General features: G+C 41.2%; 1 protein-coding gene across 1 annotated transcript in view; it reads left to right on the top strand.

Annotated features, from left to right (window-relative positions):
- LOC308076493 (alpha-1,3-mannosyl-glycoprotein 4-beta-N-acetylglucosaminyltransferase B) overlaps positions 1 to 20,834 on the top strand; it is a 49,430-nt gene extending 28,596 nt beyond the window's left edge. Inside the window, exons 11-15 of the mRNA XM_080416816.1 lie at positions 4,251 to 4,444; positions 9,928 to 10,006; positions 12,398 to 12,479; positions 16,398 to 16,510; positions 20,220 to 20,834. Of these exons, the coding sequence (XP_080272942.1) occupies positions 4,251 to 4,444; positions 9,928 to 10,006; positions 12,398 to 12,479; positions 16,398 to 16,510; positions 20,220 to 20,237 (486 nt within the window). The 3' untranslated portion in view covers positions 20,238 to 20,834. The remainder of the gene's footprint in view (positions 1 to 4,250; positions 4,445 to 9,927; positions 10,007 to 12,397; positions 12,480 to 16,397; positions 16,511 to 20,219) is intronic.
- The last annotated feature ends 266 nt before the right edge of the window (positions 20,835 to 21,100 follow it).

Here is a 21,100-nt window from a genome sequence, read left to right as displayed (position 1 = left end):
ACACTGTTTAAAGGGCAAGACCGCTTCGGTAGAGGTTTGAGTTGTGTAGTTACCTTACCATGATGGAACTCCCAACGGTGGGCAAGAAATCTAAAATAGTTCTGCTCCATTGACTAGAAATGTATCATTCAAAATATGCTCCTCATTGACTTACATTGTACAGTGAAGAGGCTCTTTTAGTCCATAAACGAACGCAAACCAAGCAGATTCTGACAATATGGAACATCACCAAACCCGGTACTATTATATAAAATAATAAAAAGTCAACTTCCTGTTGATTTTGCTATTTTTATTAAGAAGAAAACCCAGACCGGATCCGCAGGTCCGGATTTTAAAATAGTATAAAGATGTGAACTTGTATAGATATTCAGGGTGCTGTAGTAGGAGTTTTTTTTTTTGCATCAGTGCACTCCATAAATATATTACAGCAACACTGTTCTTAAATCACCATCATGTCGTGATTAGAAAAATCCATGAAAAGCAGTCTGCGACCACTGCTGCTATCTGAGCTGAGAAAAGGTTTACTCTTCATTTAGGCGGCTGCAGTTATGATTTGACCCAAAACAAATTGCAACAAAAGGTTTCTCAATGGTTTATTGTAGTATCAGGTGTACTTAATAACATATCAAAAGTTTACCAAAATCGGACCACTAGAAAGGTCCGATTTTCAAAATGGCCGCCACCAGATCCTTAAAATACCATTAATCCTTCATTATTCATCCTAGACAAGTAATTTTGGTGCCTAACCCCATGTGTTGGTGATCTTGGATCTAATTAGGATAATATAAATTATAGTCAAGTGATTACAAGTATGCAATTCGTTATAAGTATGGTTATAAGCATATTTAACAATGTAATTGGACATTTCTCCCTTTTCTACGTGCCATAATGCCCAGGATTGGTGAATGCATGTAATTCACATTCTGTTGAAGCTTTCAGGAGATTTCTTTTGATACCAATAAATAATAAATTCATTATTATTGGGTGGTACTTTGACATTTGTAAAAGCATGGCTGTAAGTGACAGACTGGGAATGGTACACACATCTTGGAAGAAATTCTTTACCGAGAAGTTTCTTCACTATTTGTTTGTAAAGGTGTCTGCCCAAAAATAAAATAATAATCCTAGTCCCCTAGGGCAATGGTTCCCAAACTGGGGGTCAGGACCCAACGGTAAACAAACCAACATACAGTATAAATGTATACAGGGTATCTGCACATTTCTAAAGTGACAACTTAATGACTCTTAAGACCTTTTAAATAGCAAATTGGCCAAATTCTCAAATATCACAGTGGAGAGATATGGCCCCTTATGGGCCTGGAGATGATGTGCTTGTCACTCACAGACATCTTATTCCTGAGATTGTAGTAGTTGTGTGGGGTTTTAGTGCAAAAGTCTTTTATTTTGTGATTGGTACTGCTGGCAATAACCTTGAACTTTGAGCTTTTTTTCTGGATAATTTTAACATCAAGAAGGCATAGGAGACAGCCCATGACGCCCTGGGCTCCAGTCTCCCATAGAATCCCAATCTAACCAACCTCCACACTGTGTCCAAACAAGCATTGCTTTCTGTATACACCTAATGGTCAGACTAATTTTTTTGTTCTGGAGAGGGGAAAGGGTGCTCTGAGCCATAATGATAAGTCACGGGGCCCCTGGGAATATTAATGGTGAGCCACCAACCAGACACCGACTCTCCTGTGAGCCAGTCCTACATAGGGACACCCCTGTCTGCCTGACACACAGTCATGCACCACGTGGAGGTCTTACAACCACCACTATGGGGGGTCCCTCCACACTAACTATGGCCACTCACGAGTGCCCATCTCGGGCATAGGAGCCAGCATGGAGGTCCACTTGGGACCATTGGGACTATCCAGTGAGCCAGGCGACATAGGGACACTCCTCTCAGCCTAACGCATAAGCTTAATTTCTGCCTCCTCCTCACTCGTCCTCCAGCGTGACTTAGAAATTGTTTGCATCCCAAATGCTAATTTGCTTTTGGAGTTGCTGAGAACGAGGTGAGCGCAGGCTCCCTAAGCCACTTGGAGTGAAATATATCAAGATACAAGTATATCTTTCATGTATCGTTTGCGGAACTGTCTTCGTTGAAATGCGTGGCGTATAATTTCTCCTCCTCCACATGACAACCCTCCGAGCTCCGGAATAGTCCAGCAATCCAACTGTGTCATACGTCATAATTGCTGTCACTTCAAAATGACGCTCCTCGCCTCCTCACCTCCTCGCTCGGAGGCAGGGCTAAGGCGGGAGTGGAGGACTTGATGATGGACACTTGAATATTGGAATTTGGCTATCGCGGTGTACAACGTGGAGGTCTTAGAACTACCACCACAGGGGCCGACAAGCCCCATTCTCTTTAACTGCCTTTGAGCACTCGTCCTGAGCTCCCAAGTGCCCCACTATAGCTTTAATGGGACATGTCTGAGCCAACTGTTGGAGGTTTTGCACCTCGGACATGGGGAAGAGGAGAAGCTCAGGGTCTCCTTGGCTCCTATAACTTTGCTCTTCTGTGCTCCAAGTGCCCAGGGAGCAATCCAGAGACCCCCACTCCCCATACTCCCCTCCACCCACCTGAGGGCAACCCTAGGCCCACTAAACAATACACCAGACCCCCTTTTACCTCCTCACACAAGAGACATGGGTTTTGACAGCTCTGCACTAACCTCCGTAGCCACCCCCATCCCTCTTTACTCACTCACACTGATTGCCTTCGTAATGTGTTAAAAAGTTATTCAAAAATCTTTTTAATGTTTTTCAAAATCTTGTGTGATTCACATTTGATCCACAGAGCTATCCAAAACTTTTCAATATTGCATGCAATACTATATCAACTGACAATATTCTCTTTCTCTGCCACCTTCTGAATGACTGAAAAATGTGACTTTGAGGATATCTTGAAGCCTTGTTCCAGTAACATTACATAATTAGTTTAGTTAACTTGGAACGGGTGACCATTTCAGAGGGTTTAATAGAGTCACAAACAAAATATTGGATTTTACAATTATCTAATTGTATCTCTGCAATTTGGACACGTCCAGTGGATTTCTAGGCTCCCAAAACATAGGGTAAGACACAAAAAGTACTTGTTTAGGATGAATAATGAAGGAGTTAGGTTGTTTTAAATATTTTTTGGCCATCTTGGACGCCATCTTGAAAATAACAACTTTCCAGTGCTCAAACTTTGGTAAACTTTTAGTATGTTATTAAGGACACCTAATACTGCAAGAAACAGCTGAAAAACGTTTTGGGTGAGGTGCTTTTTTTTCATAACTGCAGCCGCCTAATTTGATATGAAGCCTAGAGTGTTATGATGATATGATGACGCCACAGCAAAGCCAAAGGATTTAGGCTACATTTTGGCAAACAATTTCTTTATTCTCAAATGATGCATAGCCTGCAGGCATCTGACTAACGTATCACGTTTACTCAGGGAGCATAGGCTTCCTCTAGTCAGGCTACATGCACACCTGTTCACCCCACATGTACCATCACTGATCCACTAAACAAAACACTGCAATTGGTTTCACAAACTATCATAACATGCTATTGGTTTCACAAACTATCATAACACGCTATTGGTTTCACAAACTATCATAACACGCTATTGGTTTCTCAAACTATCATAACACGCTATTGGTTTCACAAACTATCATAACACGCTATTGCGCACAATGCAAAAGAATGCCCTAACATGGCAATGAGGTTTAAGCAAATGACACAAGGAGTTCCAGGGGGTCCCCAGCTAAATGATGGATAGTTAGGAACCAAATGGACCCTTATGGGTCTGTAACTCTGAGAGTGTACACATGGTCCATTTGGTTCCATTTGTACACTCCCTGAGTTGCATTGATTTAACAATATAAATTGGGGTACCAGAGATGGAAATACCATTAAATGGGGGTCCGTAGCCTAATGCATGTCAAACTGGGGGTCTTTCAAATTAAAATGGTTCAGAATCACTGCTGGAGCCGTAAAAAATCTTCTCTTATGGGGGTCCCTGGCATATCTTTTCAAATGGTGGTCCGTGGGCTAATGCGTGTCAATTTGGGGGTCCTCGACATGAAAAGGTTTGAGAACCACTGCCCTAGGGGGTGCTGCCGCACTCTCAGCACCCCAACTTCCCACGCCTATGTAGATATGCTATTTTTTTCTGGCCTTGATGCTCACGGTTAAAAAACTTTGATGTCCTCAGACTCCTCACAAGTTGTGTGTGTGTGTGTGGGGTCCAGGATAAGGACTTTGGGAAGCAGACCTTGTTCCAGGCCCACAGTAACCCCCCTGCGGAGCTGGACAGCACGCTGACCCACTACCAGCAGCACAGCCTGGAGCGGGCCTACCGGGGACTGGACTTCTTCTGGGCTGTGACCCCCCTCAGGGGAGACCACATCCTCATCCGCTTCACCCAGCCCACTCTCGTCACAGGGTCAGTATATCATCCTCTATAACCCAGCCCACCCATCAGTGTTGATTTTGACAGCACATTTTGATGTAGTTTTAGTCATAGTCTTTTGAATAAAATTCCATTTAGTTTTAGTCATGTTTTAGTCGACTAAATATCATCAGATTATAGTCGACTAAATCTACAGTTGATTCATTCTGGTGGTGCCTTGATGGCGTCATAATGGCTGATTTGACACTTGGTCGCATGCTGAAAATAGCAGATCTACAAGCTCACAACGTGTCATGCTGCAAGCTTGTAGATCTGCTATTTTCAGAGCGCAACACCCGAGCACAAACAAACATGAAACGACTTGTCTTTTAGTTCTACTGGATCTCTTCTCCACTAGATCCCTCACTAACATTTTACTCTAGTTTTTATTTGTTGACGAAATTGTCAATATATTTAGTCTTAGTTTTAGTCATCATAGCTTAGTTTATATTGAGTTTTCGCCAATGAAAAAAAAAGGTAGTCGGCGAACATTTTTTGTCATAGTTTTAGTCGACAAAAACATTTTAACGCCACAAATCTTGCATCGGGTCTCCCTGGCACAAGACGTTTTCAGATGGGGGTCCGTGGCCAAATACATATAATTCTGGGGGTCTTTGACATGAAAATGTTTGAGAAGCAGTGGGTTTACAGACAGTGAACTCATCACTCAGCACGAGAGGCGTTTGACAAAGTGACAATAATCCGTATTTCAAAAAGCTCTGATGTATTGCATTGTGAGCTTCTAGCTTGGCTATTTTTATTTATTTAAAAAAAAAAAAAGATATTGGGAGAGACATTTTGCATACTCTATGACAGGGCTACTCAACTTAAGATGGCTCAGGGGCCACTCAGCAAAATACCAAAAGTCCAAGGGGCCGCCATAAAAATGACGGTCCTATTTTGGATTTTTCGATTTTGTAACACACAAGAAAATGTACATTTTGACATCATATTCTTTTCACTGTACCAGTTTATTTTGTGTTGTGTGTATGTCCAGTGGCAGACACCTATCCTGGGCGCACGGCAAAGCCGCGCGGCCGGAAAAATTTGGGGGTCAAACCCCCCCAAAAACCCGAAATGCATAGAAAACTATGCATTATACCTGTAACAATTGACGCACCTGTATGTATGTCTGTCTGTTTGTTTTTGAAAAATGTTTTAGCAACCCATATATTTGAACGGAAATGTATATTTTTATCCTGTGCTTAAAAAAAAATATATATATATATTTTTTTTTTTTTTTGGACCATGAGGGGGCCGCCAAGACGCTGCGATCGGGCCGCATGCGGCCCGCGGGCCGCGGGTTGAGTAGCGCTGCTCTATGATGACATGCCCCAAATATGGGCATCAGGTTGACAGTGGTTAATGAATGTATTTTTTGCAAACCTGTCCATAATGAAGTAAATGAAGGCCCGGCTCTAACTGGGCCGGCCCGAACAATTAGCATACTTTTAGGCCCAAAAACCCGAAAATGTGTGTACTATGCACTTGATATCCTCAAAGTCACGCATCCAACAAGCTTTGAACTGAACAGATTGGACCTTCCGTTCCAGAGATAATGGCCAAAAGATCTTGAAAACGGCCACTTTCGCCAATTTTCGATGTTAGAGTTTTGGACATTTTCGGCAGTTTTTGTTTTACAACATGGGCTAGGAAGGTCGGACGGCGACGAACTGTGGCTCTGTGGTTATTGACTGAGAAAAGTACTCTGGATGTGGAATATTGGGGAATTTCTGGTCATGAGAAAGTCAGTGAATTTCACATGTATAGAACATGTACCACACGCACACGCACGTGCACACACACACACACACACACACACACACACACACACACACACACACACACACACACACACACACACACACACACACACACACACACACACACACACACAAAGCGTTATCAGAACACCTGTAGAGGCCTGCAGGCTTTAGATTAAATTAAACTTCCCACGAGTCATAACAGTCCAAGGCCACCTGGCTGCAATGCATTCTGGGAACTCATTCTGGGGAAAAAAAGGGGAACAAAATGTCTTATTTTTTGCCTCTGGGGGGCTTTTTACCCCCGTTTTCTCCTTTAATTTAGCCCTCATGCTAAATGAATTCCTCCCCACACACATTTCTGTGTGAACATGAACATGGGCCAATTTCATGTGTGTGTGTGTGTGTGTGTGTGTGTGTGTGTGTGTGTGTGTGTGTGTGTGTGTGTGTGTGTGTGTGTGTGTGTGTGTGTGTGTGTGTGTGTGTGTGTGTGTGTGTGTGCACGTGCGTGTGCACGTGCGTGTGCGTGTGCGTGTGGTACATGTTCTATACATGTGAAATTCACTGACTTTTTGTGTCATAGAATGGCAAAGGAGATAAGAGGTGTCTGCCCAGCGGTATATGCAATGTGTTCCTCTGGAGTGAGAGTGTAAATATAGTAGCCCTCTCCATCATCAAAGTTGCATCACCCCCTGGCGTAGACGCTCTGCTAAACTAACAACAACAACACAAAGTTGAGCTGACTTCAACTTCTTTCAGCTCCAATGACGCAGTGAAGCGTCAATCAAGCAATCATTACTGTTTGTATTTCCTCTCACAGTTCCTGCTCTGTTCTGTAAACAGAGGAACAACTCATCCTGTCTGTGAACCAGTTCCCTGCACGCTGTTTAACCCTGCTTGAGCCAGAGGGTCTCAAAGAGGGGTCCGGGGACCCCCAGAGGTCCTTGAGGGGCGTTCCAGGGGGTTCCCAGCCAAATGTGATAATATAGCATATAATTTAACCACTTCGATCCTATATATATATATATATATATCGGCTATAATAGCAGATCTATAAGATCTATAAGATCACAATGCGTGGCAGATGCGACACGTGGCTCAGGGGTAGAGTGGCCAGTAGAGTGGCCGGATGGAGAACCGTGAGGTTCCCAGTTCGATCCCGGGCTCCCCCAGAGTTAGTGTTGAAGTGTCATTGAGCAAGACGCTGAACCCCTAATTGCTCCTGATGAGCAGGTTGGTGTCTTTCCTCCTCCATGGGTGTGTGAATGTGTGAATGTAATGCACAATCTATGTAAAGCGCTTTGGATGAAAGCGCTGTATAAATGCACCATTTACCATTTGTGAGCTTTCAGGTCTGCTATTCTCAGCTGTTCTCTTCACGGTGACGGAGAATGAATTTTTTTTTGCAATTCAGAATATGGTCACCCTTTCAATATACAGATTTTTATTTAGATATTATATTGTTTTAGACTGATGCAATAGGTTATTGGTTTACCTGTGATCCTAGTTTACTGAGACACTACACTGTCTCTCTGTCTCTATGTATTCTATGATCCTATAGTTTACTGAGACACTACACTGTCTCTATGTATTCTATGATCCTATAGTTTACTGAGACACTACACTGTCTCTCTGTATTCTATGATCCTATAGTTTACTGAGACACTACACTGTCTCTGTATTCTATGATGCTATAGTTTACTGAGACACTACACTGTCTCTGTATTCTATGATGCTATAGTTTACTGAGACACTACACTGTCTCTGTATTCTATGATCCTATAGTTTACTGAGACACTACACTGTCTCTGTATTCTATGATCCTATAGTTTACTGAGACACTACACTGTCTCTGTATTCTATGATCCTATAGTTTACTGAGACACTACACTGTCTCTCTGTATTCTATGATCCTATAGTTTACTGAGACACTACACTGTCTCTGTATTCTATGATCCTATAGTTTACTGAGACACTACACTGTCTCTGTATTCTATGATCCTATAGTTTACTGAGACACTACACTGTCTCTCTGTATTCTATGATCCTATAGTTTACTGAGACACTACACTGTCTCTGTATTCTATGATCCTATAGTTTACTGAGACACTACACTGTCTCTCTGTATTCTATGATCCTATAGTTTACTGAGACACTACACTGTCTCTGTATTCTATGATCCTATAGTTTACTGAGACACTACACTGTCTCTCTGTATTCTATGATCATATAGTTTACTGAGACACTACACTGTCTCTGTATTCTATGATGCTATAGTTTACTGAGACACTACACTGTCTCTGTATTCTATGATGCTATAGTTTACTGAGACACTACACTGTCTCTGTATTCTATGATCCTATAGTTTACTGAGACACTACACTGTCTCTGTATTCTATGATCCTATAGTTTACTGAGACACTACACTGTCTCTGTATTCTATGATCCTATATTTTACTGAGACACTACACTGTCTCTCTGTATTCTATGATCCTATAGTTTACTGAGACACTACACTGTCTCTGTATTCTATGATCCTATAGTTTACTGAGACACTACACTGTCTCTCTGTATTCTATGATCCTATAGTTTACTGAGACACTACACTGTCTCTCTGTATTCTATGATCCTATAGTTTACTGAGACACTACACTGTCTCTGTATTCTATGATCCTATAGTTTACTGAGACACTACACTGTCTCTCTGTATTCTATGATCCTATAGTTTACTGAGACACTACACTGTCTCTCTGTATTCTATGATCCTATAGTTTACTGAGACACTACACTGTCTCTCTGTATTCTATGATCCTATAGTTTACTGAGACACTACACTGTCTCTCTGTATTCTATGATCCTATAGTTTACTGAGACACTACACTGTCTCTCTGTATTCTATGATCCTATAGTTTACTGAGACACTACACTGTCTCTCTGTATTCTATGATCCTATAGTTTACTGAGACACTACACTGTCTCTCTGTATTCTATGATCCTATAGTTTACTGAGACACTACACTGTCTCTCTGTATTCTATGATCCTATAGTTTACTGAGACACTACACTGTCTCTCTGTATTCTATGATCCTATAGTTTACTGAGACACTACACTGTCTCTCTGTATTCTATGATCCTATAGTTTACTGAGACACTACACTGTCTCTGTATTATATGATCCTATAGTTTACTGAGACACTACACTGTCTCTGTATTCTATGATCCTATAGTTTACTGAGACACTACACTGTCTCTGTATTCTATGATCCTATAGTTTACTGAGACACTACACTGTCTCTCTGTATTCTATGATCCTATAGTTTACTGAGACACTACACTGTCTCTCTGTATTCTATGATCCTATAGTTTACTGAGACACTACAATGTCTCTATGTATTCTATGATCCTATAGTTTACTGAGACACTACACTGTCTCTGTATTCTATGATCCTATAGTTTACTGAGACACTACACTGTCTCTGTATTCTATGATCCTATAGTTTACTGAGACACTACACTGTCTCTCTGTATTCTATGTATGTGTTTACCTTGTTTACTGTAAGTCACTCTGGATGAAGAGCGTCTGATAAATGCATTTGAATACTTTTAATGGTCATAAATGTAAACAATAAGTGGTACGTTACATAGTAAATTGTAAAGTGATTGGACGACTGTTCTAGTCTAGTACTGGTTGTAACTATACTCTCTGTGTTCCAGGTACATGTTCAGAAGTGGGAACGCCGAGACTCATGGAGATCGTTTCTACAACACAACACTGGAGGTGTTGCCAAGCAACGTGAGTTCATTACTGTGTGTGTGTGTGTGTGTGTGTGTGTGTGTGTGTGTGCGCGAGCTTCAGGTGTCGTTGCCTGACAGGTAAGCAAGAAATACCACAAACAGGCTATCTACTATCACTCCTGTGTGTGTGTGTGTGTGTGTGTGTGTGTGTGTGTGTGTGTGTGTGTGTGTGTGTGTGTGTGTGTGTGTGTGTGTGTGTGTGTGTGTGTGTGTGTGTGTGTGTGTGTGTGTGTGTGTGTGTGTGTGTGTGTGTGTGTGTGTGTGTGTGTGTGTGTGTGCGTGCGTGCGTGCGTGCGTGCGTGCGTGCGTGCGTGCGTGCGTGCGTGCGTGCGTGCGTGCGTGCGTGCGTGTCACCTGACACTCCCCATCACATCATGGGTGTAAATTAAAGCCAGTCAGTCATAGAATGGTTACATGTGAGATAAGAGGTAAACATGCTACACAGCTGTGAACTGTTGAGTTACTGATAGAAGCTTTTGTTATACACCAGTAAGGGGGGAGGGGGGGGGGGGCAAGGTTAACAACCACTTACATTATAGGGAGAACATTTAGTTTGCCACCATAGACCACAATGTAATGCTTAAAGGACAAGACCACGTTGGTAGAGGTTTGGGTTGTGTAGTTACCTTGCCATGTTGGAACTCCAAGGGTGGACAAGAAATACAAAATAATTGCTCCATTGATTAGAAATTGATAATTCAAAATATGCTCCTCATTGACCTACATTGTACAGTGAAACAGCTCTCAAAATCACTCTTTTAGCACGTAAACGAACACGAACAAAGCTGATTCAGACAATATAGAACATCACCAAACCCACTACTGTTTTTTTTTAATCTTTTATAAAAATGTAAATTTCCTGTTGATTTTACTATTTGAAGATCCGGACCCAGTCCAGGTTTTCTTCCTCATAAAAATAGCTAAATCAACAGGAAGTTAACATTTTGTATTAAAATAAATAAACAGTAGTGGGTTTGGTGATGTTCTATATTGTCTGAATCAACGTTGTTTGTGTTTTGCCTCGTTGCTATTGAACACCCTTCACGTCTCTGCGTGGGTTTTGACAAATATTGAACCAATGAAAAGTATTAAAAAGCACTTCTGAGTCTGACTAAACCTCCTACTGTAACTCCATTGGATCCTCAAAGTGTCGTTCAAACCTCCTAACTCCAACTCAGTTTGGTCCATCATTAGCCTCGATCTCCAGGCTTTTATTGTTTAGTGTTGCTAAAAAATAAAAGCCTGGCCCAGCGCGTCGGTGTACTCGGTATAAGGAAGTGTTTCACTTCCCAACCAACCAGAGTGCAGTGGGCGTCGCTCGTAATGTTGTGTTAACGGGGCGGGGGTTGACGGACAGATCGGTGAACCAATGGGATCAGCCGCAGTCTCTCGCCGGCTCTTTACACCCGCCCCTCTATACACGAAATCAGGAGCGTTGGGGCAGTCTAGTCCATCATTGATTTAGAATGACTAAGTCAGACGGGAAATAAATCTCCACATTGATGGTCAATAACCTCCTTACTGCTGAAAAGACAAACTCATATGTTGGACGTAGTTGTTTTCTGCCTGACAGCAGAGATATCTTATGCAGGAAAAGAGACCGTCAGGATCGTAGACATATAAAGGTAGACGCCTCCTCTGGCTCTGAAGCGTCTGTATGGCGGACGCCAGTGCCATCTATTAGAGAGTTACGCCAACTCCGTTCACTTCTTCGGGCCAGGTCTTCTACATACACATACATTAGCGAATAGTGACAAATCCCTGAACCGGAAGTACATGGAATGCATTGAAGTGGACGGCTCCTTGTCACTATTTCCAGCCCCATGAACCACGTGACCAACGCTGTTTCTGACCCCTCATTGGCGCAACTCTCTAATAGAAGGCTCTGGCGGACGCGCTTCCGCTTCCGGGGGGGGGGGGGGCAGCTGGAAATTTCCGCGTGCGCCACAGAAGGGGCGTTCAGTAGGCCAATCGGAGGCAGGTGGGGGCGGGACAACTAGATTCTGACAAGTCCTGGAAAAAACGCGCTGTGATTGGCCAGTGCCCGTGCCCCCCGGAAATATGGCGGCCACCATAGGAGACGGGTCGCTCCAACGAACTGCAGAGGCCAATGAGGTATCTAGGTTTCTATATCTATGATCAGGATAGGATAGGATCTCATCAATCCGGGAACGCATCTGTGTCACTTTAGATTTCTTTGGCTATTCAAAAATAGCAGATCTACAAGCTCATAGCGCGGCACTCCGCGCTATGAGCTTGTAGATCTGCTATTTCTTTTAAATTGTGAAAATGTGTGCAAATCTTTGAATATATATATTCTACATATGTCTTCTGAGCTTGTAGATCTGCTAATTTAACATTGTTATGATAACCTGTTCTTCTTCAACAGCAATTTATTAGACATCAAGAGCAGCTGGTTGCCGGTCCGAATCCACGCTACACAGCAACCGAGGACGGCTTCATCATTGTCGGTACTGTCACTCAGTCTAATCGGTGTGTGTGTGTGTGTGTGTGTGTGTGTGTGTGTGTGTGTGTGTGTGTGTGTGTGTGTGTGTGTGTGTGTGTGTGTGTGTGTGTGTGTGTGTGTGTGTGTGTGTGTGTGTGTGTGTGTGTGTGTGTGTGTGTGTGTGTGTGTGCTCACTGTTTTATGGAATCTTCTATTCTCTCAACCCATAAAAATGGCTAAACAATGGGTCATATGGAACCATTGTTTGTGAACCGCTGTTAACATTACAACCAAGGACATGTCGTCTCCACAAAGCACTTTCACCAGGAGGGTTTTGGAATAGTTTGAATACACATTACTGTATTAGAACACAGTCTCACACACATTACTGTATTAGAACACAGTCTCTCACACATTACTGTATTATAACACAGTCTCACACATTACTGTATTAGAACACAGTCTCACACATTACTGTATTAGAACACAGTCTCACACATTACTGTATTAGAACACAGTCTCACACATTACTGTATTAGAACACAGTCTCACACACATTACTGTATTAGAACAGAGTCTCTCACACATTACTGTATTAGAACACAGTCTCTCACACATTACTGTATTAGAACACAGTCTCACACACATTACTGTATTAGAACACAGTCTCACACATTACTGTATTAGAACACAGTCTCTCACACATTACTGTATTAGAACACAGTCTCACACACATTACTGTATTAGAACACAGTCTCACACACATTACTGTATTAGAACACAGTCTCTCACACATTACTGTATCAGAACACAGTCTCACACACATTACTGTATTAGAACACAGTCTCACACACATTACTGTATTAGAACACAGTCTCACACACATTACTGTATTAGAACACAGTCTCACACACATTACTGTATTATAACACAGTCTCACACACATTACTGTATTAGAACACAGTCTCACACACATTACTGTATTAGAACACAGTCTCACACACATTACTGTATTAGAACACAGTCTCACACACATTACTTTATTAGAACACAGTCTCTCACACATTACTGTATTAGAGCACAGTCTCTCACACATTACTGTATTAGAACACTGTCTCTCACACATTACTGTATTAGAACACAGTCTCACACACATTACTGTATTAGAACACAGTCTCACACACATTACTGTATTAGAACACAGTCTCACACACATTACTGTATTAGAACACAGTCTCACACACATTACTGTATTAGAACACAGTCTCACACACATTACTGTATTAGAACACAGTCTCACACATTACTTTATTAGAACACAGTCTCACACACATTACTGTATTAGAACACAGTCTCACACATTACTTTATTAGAACACAGTCTCACACTTCACTTTGGTGCTCATTACAAAGTCCTTAGGCTGGTTTTATAGCAGAGAGAGAGATGGATGATGATGCAGAGAGAGAGAGAGAGACAGACAGACAGACAGACAGACAGACAGACAGAGACAAAGAGAGAGAGCGTGACATGCACACGCGCGCACACACACACACACACACACACACACACACACACACACACACACACACACACACACACACACACACACACACACACACACACACACACACACACACACACACACACAGACAGAGAGACAGAGCAGAGACAGACAGACAGACAGAACAAGGCTCATTGTGGAAGAACAACTTGTAGCAGCGACTTTGGGCTTCATTTTCTGTAAAGTGGATTGTAAATATTGGTGGTTGTGGGTTTTTTTTGGGCTTGTTTCTAAAGTGTAGTTGCTTATTTAGGCTTGTTGTCTAATGTTGTTTAAACCAGTGGTTCTCACCCCCCCATGTTGTGCCAGGGACCCCTTACCACATTTGTGTTAGTTAAAATGTTTTAAAAATATATTTTCTTAGATCTTTTTTTGCATAATAGGTTTTTTAAGTGCTCTTGTGGCCCTATAGTTGCTTCCAGTGGTGTAAAGTAACTAAGTACATTTACTCAAGTACTGTACTTAAGTACAATTTTGAGGTAGTTTTACTTTACCGGGCTCACAACGCGTCGCGGACGCGTTGTGAGCTTTTACTTCAGTAAAAGTACAACTCAAACATTCAAACATTTTAGTACTTTTACTTTTGGTACTTTAAGTATATTTTGATACCAATACTTTTGTACTTTTACTGAAGTAAATGTAGAATTCCGGACTTTTACTTGTAACAGAGTATTTCTACATTGCAGTGTTGATACTTTCATTTAAGTAAAACATTTGAGTTATTTTCCCGCCACTTGTTGCTTCTTTTGGACTTGTTTTCACAGCTGGTTGCTTATTTATCTTGCAAAATGTCAGAAGCAGCAGAACAGGTGTGAATGAATCAGCTACTTTCACATAAAATGAGTCATGATGAATATAAAGCTCACAGACCTCAAGGCCACGTGTGACTTTCAGAGACAATACAATACAAGCCCTGTTAGTAGTGTGAAGGCCAGGGTGGAACGATGCCAGGACACCAAACTGGTTTTAAGATAAAGAATGTTGGCTTTGTTAAGACTCTCTCCATGCATGTTTACATGTCATGTGTACATAGGGATTAAATATTATATTATTAGAATATTTTTAAATTAGAGTTAACAAACACTCTGTTAACTCTTTGTTAAGACTGGTGCTTAAAGTTACTGTGTGCATGGGTCTGTCTGTCTGTCTGTCTGTCTGTCTGTCTGTCTGTCTGTCTGTCTGTCTGTCTGCCTGCCTGCCTGCCTGTCTGTCTGTCTGTCTGTCTGTCTGTCTGTCTGTCTGTCTGTCTGTCGGTCTGTCGGTCTGTCGGTCTACAGCAGTGGTTCTCAGACTGTGGGTCAGGACCCCCAGGGGGGTCCCCACATGATTTTTTGGGGGTCCCCAGATGACTGTGAAGTGGACTTTTAAGACCCTTTTAAAACATTAAAAAAAAAAAAAAAAAGAGAAAAAATACCATTACTGCATCAAAAGTAATCAACAAACTATACTATAAAAACTGGTCAAACATCAGGCCAATAGTCAAATAATATAAGAAAGTTTACATTTTTATTTTTTTTATAGCCGATCTACAAGCTGCGAGGAGGTGTGAGCTTGTAGGCCTGAAAAGGTTGAGAACACTGGTCCACAGTCTCTGTTCTGTATGTTTTCTGTCAGGAGAGTTTGATGATCTGGTCTGTGTGAGGGTGAGATACAGGCAGTACTGTGGTCTGTGTGAGGGTGAGATACAGGCAGTACTGTGGTCTGTGTGAGGGTGAGATACAGGCAGTACTGTGGTCTACTGTATCTAATTGCGAACGCAGCGGAAGGAGCGCAAGTGGAGCTTACTATGAAACCGTGCTCGGGTTGTGTGTGTGTGTGTGTGTGTGTCTGTGTGCAGTATTGTGTGCACTCCCTGTGTGCAGCCGCGCCCCCATGTCACTCACGCTCTCATTGGCTGCTGACAGATCTCAGAGTGCACTACAGTGTGGCTGAAATCCGCCTGCCCCTGGGTGACTAATTACACTCCTCTGAGAGAAATATAGCAGCTACAGTCAAAAATAACACATCTAAAAGCATCTACACGAGTTCATCTATTGGGATATCTAAGAATTCCATGTCATTTGTGCATATTTCAGGCCGGATAGCAAGTTGAAAACGCCTTAGTTTGAGGACAGTTCCTTTCTATTCTTCTTATTGTTATTTTCGAGCTGCGTTCGCTTCCCGCGTTCGCGCGTCTTACTTGTGCGTATATTATGTCTGTGGTCTACTGTATCTAATGTGTATATTATGTCTGTGGTCTACTGTATCTAATGTGTATATTATGTCTGTGGTCTACTGTATCTAATGTGTATATTATGTCTGTGGTCTACTGTATCTAATGTGTATATTATGTCTGTGGTCTACTGTATAATGTGTATGTCTGTATGTTATATTCTCTCTCAGGTGAGTTTGAGGACGGTCTGTGTGAGGGCCAGATAGAGACGGTACTGAGGCCCATCTCAGCTCTACGTCTGAAGGTTCACTCTGACTCTGATGTCTGGGTCCTGCTGAGTGAGGTACGTGTGTGTGTGTGTGTGTGTGTGTGTGTGTGCGTGTGTGTGTGTGCGTGCGTGTGCGTGTGCGTGTGCACACACGGGGCACACACAAAAGAGGGTCTGGTCTGCACTGCCTTCAGCCGCGGTCACAATGAAAACACTCAAACACCACTATAGGGTTAGGGTACAAACTGTACAAAGCACAACACACACACACACACATACACATACACACACACACACACACACACACACACACACACACACACACACACACACACACACACACACACACACACACACACACACACACACACACAATGTCAACTACAAATGACAGATTGTTGTCATTGTTTGTCAAAGAATGGAGCTTATATTTGCACACATGAGAAAGAGGAGATAAAAGGCTGAGTCATGTTAGGGCATAGAGTTGCTCGTAGCAGACTAAAGTCATGTCGTCAGACACAGACACCTTGTATCTCCATATATTCAACTTTTCATGTTTTTATTTTTCATAAAGTATCATGAATATTTCGTCGTACGAGAGTGTCGCGGATCTAGCGTTTTTTTGCTCTTTTTGGAAGCTAGATTTTGAAGGTGAAAGTGGTTAAGTGTGTCTGTGGGTTTTCTAAATATTGAACCAATTAAAAGTATTAAGAGCTTGCAGTGGTGGAAAGTAACTAAGTAGATTTACTTAAGTACTGTACTTATAGTACAATTTTGAGGTATCCAATTTCCAATACTTTCACTTCTACTCCACTACATCTCAGAGGCAAATATTATACTTTTACTCCACTACAATTATTTGAAAACTTTAGTTACTTTGTAGATTTCTATTATTATTACAAAACATACATTAATCACTTCAGCCCTATGTACGTTTCAGCCATTTGAAAATAGCAGATCTACAAGCTCACAATGCGTGAAAGATTTTTTTGACATTTTATACATTTGAAAACTTGTGAAATGGGACATTCTGTATAATGAGTACTTTCTACTTTTGGTACTTTAAGTATATGTTGATACCAGAGTACTTCTACATTGCAGTATTGAGACTTTTACTTCAGGAAAAATGTGAGCACTTTTTTCCACCACTGAGAGTTTGTGACTAAATAACTACATAGGATCCATTCTAACTGATGGAGCTGTTTTTCCTCATCACCTCTATATAGTACCCATAATGACTTTTACATGGCCCGTTATGGGTTAGGTAACATAAACAATGACATAGTAGGATAGGATGTGACTTAGATGAGTTTCCGGGCGACGGTGGACTCCGTGGATTGGATGAGAGGAATGATGATAGTCGTCGTCAGATGAGGATGATGATGGTAGATGATGAAGATGATGGTGTGACAGTTTATCTTGGACAAACAGCGTCCAAATGTCTCAAACAACACGTTGACCTCGGCTCTGACCGGCGTCGCTGGTCAGTGGTCACTCCGTGGCACTGAAAGAATGGCTATCGCAGAGAAGAACACCGAGATGTATTGTTCTGGAAACAGTTCCGAGATTAACCTCCTAGTGTTATGGTTAACATACCAGGCTGAACCCATCAGAGCAAAACAAAGTTAGTGGGACTCTAAGGGAGAGAGTGTTATCTCAAACAGAGCCAGCTCAGAGGCCTTGCACAGAGAGAGAGAAAATAGGAGACTGCTTGACATATTATATCAGAGATGACATTTTAAGCAGGTTTATGACACTAGACCAGGGGTCTGCAACCTTTGAAGTCAAAATAGCCATTTTGGACAAAAAAATAAATGCCGGTGCTGCGCCAATAAATGTGTTGCAGGCTTTGATGCAAATTTGACAGAAATGTTGAAACTTGTTATTTATTCTACACATCTTTACAGTATTGGAGCACGAAATAATCTATATCTCATATTACAGCGATGATAAATACAATTTTAAATGTGGAAAAAATAAAGAAAAACATTATTAATTTCCATATATTGTTTTCTATAGCTACCGGGAGCCACAAATGAAGGGCTAAAGATCCACATGTGGCTCCAGAGCCGCAGGTTGCAGACCTCTGTCTGCACTAGACAAATTATAATCAACAAGATCATCTCTATCACTAACATTTTGATTTTTTCTAACCTTTTCATTTTCTGAAAAGTTCCAGTTTTGGACAAACAGGGTTTCTGCCTGACAGAGCATTTCCAACATGCATTTCAAGGTGTTTTGGTAATGAATGTACGGCATATCTCAACCATGCATTGGTTCCACATTTAAAGCACTTCTACTGCAAACATTAGAAGAAAGGCTAATTACATAAAGTTACATGACTTTAGTCACTCCCTGTTTGTCTGTCTGTCTGTCTGTCTGTCTGTCTGTCTGTCTGTCTGTCTGTCTGTCTGTCTGTCTGTCTGTCTGTCTGTTACATCCACAGAGGAAAGGTTATCTTATGGGATAAACTTTAGAAAGCAATAACAGCCAGTATTTCAATGTTTTTCATTCACTTTGTATAAAACCTTTGGGACAAATAGCAGCAAGTTATTCAATGTATTTAAAGGTATTGCTCTGTTTGTATTGTACAGTGTTCCTATGTACCCAGGTCACATGATGCAGACAGTGCAGGAATACTCTCTCTCTCTCTCTCTCTCTCTCTCTCATCTATCATGTCTTTATAGTCTCCAGTTAGTTCCTTGTTTACAATACATGTAAATCCCAGTCCCCCCCCCCCCCCCCACACACACACACACACACACACACACACACACACACACACACACACACACACACACACACACACACACACACACACACACACACACACACACACACACACACACACACCAATGATTCACAACGCAACTAGTCTCAACTTTCAACAACTTCGCAACCAGTGGTGGAAAAAGTACTCAAATGTTTTACTTAAGTAAAAGTATCAATACTGCAATGTAGAAATACTCTGTTACAAGCAAAAGTCTGGAATTCAAAATGTACTTGAAAAATAGTATAAAAGTATTTGCATCCCATTTCAAGTTTAAAAAAAAATAAAAATCTTTTGAAAATAGCAGATCTACAAGCTCACAATGCGTTGCATCGTGACGCATTGTGAGCTTGTAGATCGGCTATTTTCAAATGGCCGATATAGGGTGGTTACTGTATGTTTTGTAATAATAATCAAAATCTACAAAGTAACTAGGAACTAACGTTTTCAAATAGTTGTAGTGGAGTAAAAGTACAATATTTGCCTCTGAGATGTAGTGGAGTAGAAGTAAAAGTATTGAAAATACTCGAGTTGTCCTTAAGTACAGTACTTGAGTACAGGTACTTAGTTACTTTTCACCACTGGCAACATTTTGTTACTTTCCCTAAAAGAGAAAGGGAAGAAGGGGGAAAAGGGGAGAGATAAATAAATAAAAGAGAGAGAGATAAATAAAAACAATGTATCTACATATTGACATTTACATATATTTGCATGTACTGTATAAGTCAGTGTGCGTGTGCATTTCTGTATTATGTGTTGGTATGTGGCCGTGTTTCCTTGTTTCTAACAATAGCTCAGCTCAGATTAAAAACATTTCAGTTCTCACACAGAACTGAACTGCAGTGTTAATGTGAGAGAAGGAAACTGAAAGGGAATTGTCCCCATATTCTTCCCAGTTCCTTAGTAACAAACTATAACAATGTCATAAAAAGCAGCAGCATCGTGTTTTATTACATAATAAGTCCAAAGGTTTTAGCTGTAACGTCCTTTTGTCTTATGTTTCCTCCCTGTCAGATATTCATTAAAGTTTGACGTCCAGAGAACCAGACACTACTGCTACACGGGCCCAGAGACGCATGGACCAGTGCTTCCCTCTAGTGGACAAAGACATTTATTGCAACTATCCTTGCTTCTTTTTTTCTACAGGGATTTTTATGAAGTGCCTAAAAAAAACTAACTGTGACTCGCTGTGTAATAATAATAATAATAATAATAATAATAATAATGGATTTTATTTATAATGCACTTTACATTTGTGAAAATCTCAAAGTGCTACAATAGGCAGGTCAACATGAAGAAAACATTGAAACTATAATCCATTCCTCTGCTGAATAGGGATGTTCCATATTGACTTATTTTTGGGCGGTGAAACCGCCCCTATAAGTGAGGTTTGGATATTTGTACAACAAATCCTGCGCTGTGATTGGCCAAAATGTACCCCGCCTAACCCTGCACCGTGATTGGCCAATCACAGTCTATTCAGGACTGTGATTGGCCAGTGTCACATGACACATGTGCATAGCCCTATATAAGAAACCATAACTTTAAAAAAAACATTAATTTGTTTTTTTTAAGTTATGGTTTCTTCCATCATAAAGAGTGTTTCAATAAATGTATTTATTTTTTGTACATGATTGGTTGACTCCATTCAGTATTGTGATTAGCTAGCAAGACACCGCACACTTCACACAGGGTGTGATTTTTTTACCAATATCCGATATTCCGAAATTGTCCAACTCCTCATTTCCGATACAGACATTAACCGATACCGATATATGCGGGCCTTTTCACCAAAAGTCAACTAATTGTCAGGTAACAACATCACATATCTAATAAAATAAAATAGCTATAATATCAACATAATATCGAATAAATCTAATATAATAGAGTGATGT

Source organism: Gymnoscopelus braueri, assembly GCF_963280865.1.
Source record: "Gymnoscopelus braueri genome assembly, chromosome: 20".
Taxonomy (NCBI): Eukaryota; Metazoa; Chordata; class Actinopteri; order Myctophiformes; family Myctophidae; genus Gymnoscopelus; species Gymnoscopelus braueri.
Note: the sequence above shows the minus strand (reverse complement) of the source record. Positions and strands in the feature narration are given on the sequence as shown.